Consider the following 9,177-nt stretch of genomic DNA (forward strand, 5'->3'; position numbering starts at 1 on the left):
ACCTCCAGGGGTTAGCAGTGCTTCCTTATCTGGACGACCTTCTGGTCAAGGGTACATCCAGCGCAGACTGTCAGCGGAGTGTTTCGCTCACTCTCGCCACCCTAGCCCAATTCGGGTGGATTGTCAATCTTCCCAAATCCACTCTGACTCCGACCCAGAGTCTCACGTACCTAGGGATGCAGTTCGAGACTTTGCCGGCACTTGTGAAGTTGCCCTAAGACAAACAGCAGTCTCTGCGGCTAGCGGTGCGCTCTCTCCTGAGGCCCCGCCGTTATACCCTCAGGCGTCTGATGCAGGTGCTGGGTCAAATGGTGGCCTCCATGGAGGCGGTTCCCTTTGCCCAGTTCTAAGACAAGCGGCCTTCCTCCTTACAGAAGTTAGTGGCTCTGTCGCCACGGACCAGGAGCTCTCTTCAGTGGTGGCTTCGACCCCTCTTCCTGTCCCAAGGGCGCTCCTTCCTGACTCTGTCCTGGGTGATTCTCACCACGGATGCCAGCCTATCCGGCTGGGGAGCGGTATGTCTCCACCACAGAGCGCAGGGCACTTGGACTCCGTCCGAGTCAGCCCTTTCAATCAATGTGCTGGAAACCAGAGCTGTGCTTCTAGCTCTCCTAGCCTTTCACCACCTGTTGGCGGGCAGGCACATTCGAGTCCAGTCAGACAACGCGACAGCGGTTGCCTACATCAATCACCAAGGCGGGACACGCAGCCGCCTGGCAATGTTGGAGGTCCAACGCATTCTTCAGTGGGCGGAGGACTCCAAGTCCACCATATCCGCAGTCCACATCCCTGGCGTAGAAAACTGGGAGGCAGACTATCTCAGCCGTCAATCCATGGACGGTGGCGAGTGGTCCCTGCACCCGGCAGTGTTTCAGTCAATCTGCCGCAAGTGGGGCACTCCGGACGTGGACCTAATGGCATCCCGTCACAACAACAAGGTTCCGGTTTACGTGGCTCGCTCCCACGATCCTCAGGCCTTCGCCGCGGACGCTCTGGTTCAAGACTGGTCCCAGTTTCGTCTGTCCTACGTGTTTCCCCCTCTAGCTCTCTTGCCCAGAGTCCTGCGCAAGATCAGAATGGAGGGCCGTCGAGTCCTCCTCATTGCACCGGACTGGCCCAGGCGAGCTTGGTATCCGGACCTGCTCCAACTGTCCGTAGAGATGCCGTGGCATCTTCCAGACCGTCCAGACCTGCTCTCGCAAGGTCCGTTTTTCCGCCAGAATTCTGCGGCACTCAAATTGACGGCGTGGCTCTTGAGTCCTGGATTTTGACGGCTTCTGGTATTCCTCCTGAAGTCATCTCCACTATGACTCGGGCCCGTAAGTCTTCCTCCGCTAAGATCTATCACAGGACTTGGAGAATTTTCCTGTCCTGGTGTCGCTCTTCCGGCCATTCTCCTTGGCCATTCTCGTTGCCGACCCTTCTGTCTTTTTTACAGTCCGGTCTGCAGCTAGGACTGTCCCTCAACTCTCTCAAGGGACAAGTCTCAGCTCTATCAGTGCTGTTCCAGCGGCGTCTCGCCCGGCTGGCTCAGGTCCGCACCTTCATGCAAGGTGCGTCTCACATCATTCCGCCTTATCGGCGGCCCTTGGATCCCTGGGACCTTAACTTGGTCCTCACGGTATTGCAGAAACCCCCTTTCGAGCTCCTTAGGGAGGTTTCTTTGTATCGTCTTTCTCAAAAGGTGGCCATTCTAGTTGCCATAACTTCTCTCAGAAGAGTCTCCGATTTGGCTGCGCTCTCCTCGGAGTCACCTTTTTTGGTTTTTCACCAAGACAAGGTAGTTCTCCGTCCGACCCCGGACTTTCTTCCTAAGGTGGTCTCTCCCTTCCACCTTAACCAGGATATTTCCTTGCCTTCCTTCTGTCCGGCCCCTGTTCATCGCTTTGAGAAAGCGCTGCATACTCTAGATCTGGTGCGTGCTCTCCGTATCTATGTGTCTCGCACCGCTGCGCTTAGGCGGTGCACCTCTCTTTTTGTGCTAACCACAGGGCGGCGCAAGGGTCTCTTTGCTTCTAAGCCGACCTTGGCCCGTTGGATTAGATCGACCATTTCGGACGCCTACCAGAGTACTCAGGTGCCTCCCCCGCCGGGGATCAAAGCACACTCGACCAGAGCTGTCAGTGCCTCTTGGGCTTTTAGGCACCAGGCTACGGCTCAACAAGTCTGTCAGGCTGCCACTTGGACTAGCCTGCATACCTTTTCGAAGCACTACCAAGTGCATGCTCATGCTTTGGCAGATGCGAGCTTGGGCAGACGCGTCCTTCAGGCGGCTGTCGCCCAGTTGTGAAGTTAGGCTCCGCCTACTTCTTAGTTTTTTTTCTGTTTATTCCCACCCAGGGACTGCTTTGGAACGTCCCATGGTCTGGGTCTCCCAAAGGAACGATAAAGAAAAAGAGAATTTTGTTACTTACCGTAAATTCTTTTTCTTATAGTTCCGTATTGGGAGACCCAGCTCCCTCCCTGTTGCCTGTTGGCAATTTTCTTGTTCCGTGTGTTATCACCGGCTGTTGTCGTGGACAGAGTCTCCGGTTGTTCCGGTTCTTACTCGGTTCTACTTGTGGGTGGCTATTCTCCTTCAGCTCTTGCACTAAACTGGCTAGGACTGGCTACCAGGGGGTGTATAAGCTCAGAGGGAGGAGCTACACTTTTTAGTGTAGTACTTTGTGTGTCCTCCGGAGGCAGAAGCTAAACACCCATGGTCTGGGTCTCCCAATACGGAACTATAAGAAAAAGAATTTACGGTAAGTAACAAAATTCTCTTTTTTTTTTTTTTTTTTTAAGCTCAAAAAGGTACCTTAAAAAAAAGTTGTGTTTGAACAGCAAAAATGAAAACTCTTAGACTTTGCTGGGGAAGCAAAGTCATGCAGTTTTGAGGCCAAAAACGCACTTGAAAAATGCGCAAAACCGCCGCGAAAAACACACTGTGTGCACAGCCTAAAGAGTCTGTAATTACTATAACACTAACCTTATTCTTCCCCCTTTAAAAAGCACCCCCTGCACACTTTGAAAAACAACACAGTACCATTATCCCTTATGCCAGTGATGGCGAACCTGTGGCACTCTAGCTGTTGCAAAACTACAATTCCCATCATGCCCGGCCATTCAAAGCAAAAGCTTTGGCTGTGAAGACATGATGGGAATTGTAGTTTTGCAACAGCTGGAGTGCCACAGGTTCGCCATCACTGCCTTATGCTGTAGGCAGTGTGACAATATGTATTTACGTAGGTAGCATTTTCTAGTTTACTAAACTCCTATTTGTCCATCGGACTGCTAGATAATGTTTTGTAGCCTCTGCTTTCTATTGAATCCATACCCCACTCTGAGCGTGCTCATACAGGAATTGTGTGCTCTTGTCTGGTGAGCTGTGCACTTTTCAGAAGTCAGCACATTCAATGTTGGTCTCAGGACCCTGACACTTACTGCTTTACAGTCACTTCTAGTGCCTGCTAACTGAAAAACATGAAGGAAGTTTACATACAGTACAGAACAAAAGTTTGGACACACTATCCCATTCAAAGAGTTTTCTTTATTTTCATGACTCTGAAAATTGTTCGATTCACATTGAAGGCATCCATCTAGGTTCTTCAAAGTAGCCACCTTTTGCTTTGATTACTGCTTTGCACACTCTTGGCATTCTCTTGATGAGCTTCAAGAGGTACCGGAAATGGTCTTCCAACAGTCTTGAAGGAGTTCCCAGAGATTCTTAGCACTTGTTGGCCCTTTGCCTTCACTCTGCGGTCCAGCTCATCCCAAACCATCTCGATTGGGTTCAGGTCTGGTGACTGTGGAGGCCAGGTCATCTGGCGTAGCACCCCATCACTCTCCTCCTTAAGCGGGCTTTACACGCTACGATATATCTAACGAGATGTCGGCGGGGTCACGTCGTAAGTGACGCACATCCGGCATCGTTAGTGATATTGTAGCGTGTGACAGCTACGTGCGACAGTGAACGAGCGGAAATACTCACCTTCTCGTTCATCGTTAACACGTCGCTTATTTTCAAAAAAAACGAACGATCGGTTGTTCATTGTTCCCGAGGCAGTACACATCGCTCCGTGTAACACCCCGGGGATGATGAACACAGCTTACCTGCGTCCCGCTAGCAATGCAGAGGGAAGGAGGTGGGCGGGATGTTTACGTCCCGCTCATCTCCGCCCCTCCGCTTCTATTGGCCGGCCGCTGTGTGACGTCGCTGTGACGCCGAACGTTCCTCCCTCTTCAGGAAGTGGCTGTTCGCCACCCACAGCGAGATTGTTTGAAAGGTAAGTACGTGTGACAGGGGGTTACGAGTTTGTGCGACATGGGCAAACGATGGGGGCGGGTGCGATCGCAAATGCGATCGCACAAGAAATCTACACATGTAAAGCAGCCTTTAGTCAAATAGCCTTTACACAGCCTGGAGGTGTGTTTGGGGTCATTGTCCTGTTGAAAAATTAAATGATGGTCCAGCTAAACGCAAACCGGATGGAATAGCATGTCGCTGCAAGATGCTGTGGTAGCCATGCTGGTTTAGTTTGCTTTCAATTTTGAATAAATCCCCAACAGTGTCACCAGTAAAGCACCCCCACACCATCACACCTCCTCCTCCATGCTTCACGATGGGAACCAGGCATGTAGAGTCCATCTGTTCACCTTTTCTGCGTCGCACAAAGACACAGTGGTTGTATCCAAAGATCTGAAATTTGGACTCATCAGACCAAAGCACAGATTTCCACTGGTCTAATGTCCATTCCTAGTGTTCTTTAGCCCAAACAAGTCTCTTCTGCTTGTTGCTTGTCCTTAGCAGTGGTTTCCTAGCAGCTATTTTACCATGAAGGCCTGCTGCACAAAGTCTCCTCTTAACAGTTGTTCTAGACATGTCTGCTGCTAGAACTCTGTGTGGCATTGACCTGGTCTCTATAATCTAAGTTGCTGTTAACCTGTGATTTCTGAGGCTGGTGACTCAGATAAACTTATCTTCCGCAGCAGAGGTGACTCTTGGTCTTCCTTTCCTGGGACAGTCCTCATGTGAGCCAGTTTCTTTGTAATGTTAGATGGTTTTTGCCACTGCACTTGGGGACACTTTCTAAGTTTTCCCAATTTTTCGGTCTGACCTTCATTTCTTAAAGTAAGGATGGACACTCATTTTTCTTAGCTGCTTTTTTCTTTCCATAATACAAATTCTAACAGTCTATTCAGTAGGACTATCAGCTGTGTATCCACCAGACTTCTGCACAACACAACTGATGGTCCCAACCCCATTTATAAGGCAAGAAATCCCACTTATTAAACCTGACAGGGCACACCTGTGAAGTGAAAACAATTACCGGTGACTACCTCTTGAAGCTCATCAAGAGAATGCCAAGAGTGTGCAAAGCAGTAATCAAAGCAAAAGGTGGCTACTTTGAAGAACCTAGAATATAAGACATATTTAAGCTGTTTCACACTTTTTTGTTAAGTATTTCATTCCACATGTGTTAATTCATAGTTTTGATGCCTTCTGGGTCTCCCAATTAGAGCTAGAAGAAAAGGAATTTACGGTAAGTAAACAAAATTCCCTTCTTTCAGAGTCCTGAAAATAAAGAAAACTCTTTGAATGAGAGAGTGTGTCCAAACTTTTGGTCTGTACTGTACTTTATAAAGAAAATCTTTCAGTAGGATCAACCTTCCTAAGTGTTCCATATATGCATACAGGTCAGAGAAAGCTGCATAAAATGAAACCTTAGTATCTGAGGCAATAAACAGAAAAAAAAAAAATTTCATTTATTGCTGTGGATCCCTCTGCCTTGGACTCTCCGTCCTGGGTCGGTGTGATTGATCTCCGGAGGCAGCTGATACTAGAGCGGTGAGCTGGACTATTTGTCTATCTGGTTCTTAGTATCTGAGCTCCAATATCTTATTCCAGAGAACCCATGTTTTTCTTTTATGCAAATGAGCTGTTAAGAACTATGGGCAAGACCGAATTCTGCATAAGAATCTGCAGAGGATATTTTAATTGAAAGGGGAGATACCATTATGAGACATGTAGCGACTGCTTGTTATCTGTGATCTCGCTGCAGAGCTGTAAGTGATTGAGAGCTAACTCGGTACAGCAGAGCTAACACAGTACAGAAGAAATTAAGCTCATTGCAAAAATTTGCATCTACATTTGTCCTCTTAGGCTAGGTTCGCACACTGCGTCTTTTTGACGCTGCGTTTTTGTGCGTTTTTGGCCGCTAAAAACGCACAAAAACGCACCTGCGTCGAAAAACGCATCAAAAAACGCATGCGTTTTTGCCGCGATTTGGTGCGTTTTTGGCTGCGTTTTGCTGCGTTTTTGATCTCTGCGTTTTGCTGCGTTTTTCCAATGCATTGCATGGGGGGAAAACGCAGGAAAGAACTGACATGTCCATTTTTTTTTTTAACTCAAAAATGCAGGTAAAAAAAACAGATGTGTGCGGACAGCAAAAATGAAAACTCATAGACTTTGCTGGGGAAGCAAAGTCCTGCAGTTTTGAGGCCAAAAAAAGCACCAGAAAAACGCGCAAAAACGCCACGAAAAACGCACTGTGCGCACATAGCCTTATAGTGCTTCAGCTTCTATCTCATAGGCAGCCAGTCTCCGGGAAGGACAGTACACCAGAGCTGAGAGCTATGTGAGAAGACAACTGCAAATATGCTTGTATTGTTTGTAATGAGACAACTCTGCTGTACTGTGTTACTTATAATCAGGCACAGCTCTGCAGCAGAGCTGCCAGCATTATGTGAGGACAAGGAGTGTTGGAAATGTTTGTAATGAGACAGCTCACTTCTGCTGTACTGCAGTTAGCTTTGCTGTATTGCATTGGATCTGCTCTACAGTGAGATCAGAAATTACACAGTACAGCAGAGCTGTGTATGATTATGACAGCAGTGCCAATCACACTGGAAATCCCTCCTTTCATTTAAAATTAGCTTTAGAGGCAGATTATCATGCAGATCTGTGTCCGGCCCACAGATTTTAATGGCTCATTTACATATAAGAATAACATGGATATCTCTGGAGTAAAGGTACCGTCACACATAACGAGATAGCTAACAATATCGCTGCTGAGGCACGGTTTCTGTGACGCAGTAGTGATCCCGTTAGCGATCTTGTTATGTGTGACACCTACCAGCGATCAGGCCCCTGCTGTGAGATCTCTAGTCGTTGCAGAATGGTCCAGGTGCTGAGCAGGACACATCGCTGTGTTTGACACTGTGTGACAGGGTCCCAGTGACTGCTGAGATCGTTATACAGGTCGCTACTGCGACCTGTATCGTTCCTGCATCGCTGGTAAGATCTGACTGTGTGACATCTCACCGGCGACTTACCAGCGATCCCTATCAGGTCGCATCGTTTTCGGGATCGCTGGTAAGTCGTTGTGTGTGACTGGGCCTTAAGACATCTGATCGCAGATATCTAGGCATAACATTATGCAGCATTCTAGGATCTGCTTGCCCATAGACTGCTTACGAGGGTTGACCCTACTGACATCTTTTATTTGATTTCCTCAAAGCGTAATAAGCAATTCTAAATAAATTATTTTATAAGCGTAATAGGTCAAATATTTTGGGGCTCTGCATGCCTCAAATTCTCATTTGCCTCAACTACGTTGTGAAGCTGAAGCATGTATTGGTCTTAGGGAATCTGTCACCGGTTTTTGCTGACCCATCTGAGAACAACCTGATGTAAGGGTAAAGACCCCGATTCCAGTGATGTCACTTACTGGGCTACATGCAGCAGTTTTGTTAAAAATTCATTTTCTCTGGTGCAGATGTAGCAGTTCTGACAGCTGAGCTCTTTATAACCCTGGCCACACCACTGATTGTGCATTGGCAGAAAGCTGCCAATCAGTAGTGGGAGCTGCTCTCAGATTAAATGGCAAAAACCTGGTGACGGATGTCCTTTCATTTTGGAATCTGCTATGAGCTAGAAAAAAATAGCTGCTGAAGTCCAAAACTCGTGAAATATAGGAGAAGGTTCATGAACAAATGCATGTAAGGGCTCCATTCTTAAGGCGTTGTGGTAGCACTTCCATAGAGGGCATGAAGGCTGCTTTGTACTACTTATAAAGCCTACATACCCTGCTGCAAATTCTCCATGTGCATGTGTAAGAACAGAAATCATAGATCTCAAGATCTTTATGGAAAACCCAGATTGTTTTTAGAAGTCCCTTTTATTTTAGATGGACTGTGTGACTTTTTCTAAATGTATACTTGTGACGATCTGCATATTCATTAACCAAGTTTCTTATTTTTACAGAAAATCTGTCCTGTGAAGATCCATTTGAAAAACTGATTCATTCATTCAAGACTAGCGTACCCGAAACCTCGAAAGGAAATTTAGAAAGGGGAAAAGACAATTCAGAGCTTGATGAGGAGGATCTTGATTTTCCTGTAGATGACCCTTTTTCAGAAGATCCAGACCAGCAGACAGAAGGGTCTCATTGTGAAAAAGTAGACCATTCTCTGCGTGAGGAACAAGAAGCGACAGGACATACATCTAATGGGTTAAGAAAACGCAACATAAAAGACTAAGACTGGACTATGTAAAATGTCAAGTCTTACTCCTGTGTACAGTTTATTTCAGGGAAAAATGGTTCACTTACTTAAATTTTTACATCTTAAAGGGGTTTTCCAGGCTTGAGACAAGTGTGTGCAGTCACTCTCTGACAGCACACTGCTGAACCAGGAGAGCGTGTGGTGGGATGCTGTCGCATTTTTCCGGTATTCCTGGTGGGAACAAAGGATTTTTAAAGTTGCTTTGATGTGCCAACTAGACTCTCCCGGCTTCTTTTTTGAGAGAAGCCAATGGCGTCTAATCAGCACGTGACAGCTAATATGCAATACATATACAAGGTCACATGGCCACCCACTCACAGCAGGGAATCATGACCGTGTGCACGCACCGTACATCGTAACATCCAAGTTTGTAGTTACAAAGCGTGACTGCAGGCTTTTTTTTTTTTTTTTTATTTTTCCCTCAAGTCTGCAAAACTCCTTTAAATCATAATGTGCAGAAATGTTGATAAAATGAAGGCAATATGTATAAAGATGCGTTTTATAATATATTACTTTACATAACCACCAAAATGGCAGTTATTTTTAAACCCATGTGTTATGTTTCACCTGGTGAGATTTATTTTCAAAAGCCTTTATCCGAAGGAGCGATGGTTGTGCAGTGAGGACCGAAGT

The 9,177-nt window shown here is 46.7% G+C and overlaps 1 protein-coding gene across 1 annotated transcript in view; it reads left to right on the forward strand.

The window, feature by feature from the left end:
* Positions 1-8,964, forward strand: part of LOC142303506 (uncharacterized) — a 46,734-nt gene extending 37,770 nt beyond the window's left edge. The window contains exon 6 of the mRNA XM_075344908.1: positions 8,246-8,964. Within this exon, the coding sequence (XP_075201023.1) occupies positions 8,246-8,520 (275 nt within the window). The 3' untranslated portion in view covers positions 8,521-8,964. The remainder of the gene's footprint in view (positions 1-8,245) is intronic.
* Positions 8,965-9,177: the final 213 nt, after the last annotated feature.

The sequence above is a fragment of the Anomaloglossus baeobatrachus genome, chromosome 4 (assembly GCF_048569485.1).
Source record: "Anomaloglossus baeobatrachus isolate aAnoBae1 chromosome 4, aAnoBae1.hap1, whole genome shotgun sequence".
In the NCBI taxonomy this organism is placed as follows: domain Eukaryota; kingdom Metazoa; phylum Chordata; class Amphibia; order Anura; family Aromobatidae; genus Anomaloglossus; species Anomaloglossus baeobatrachus.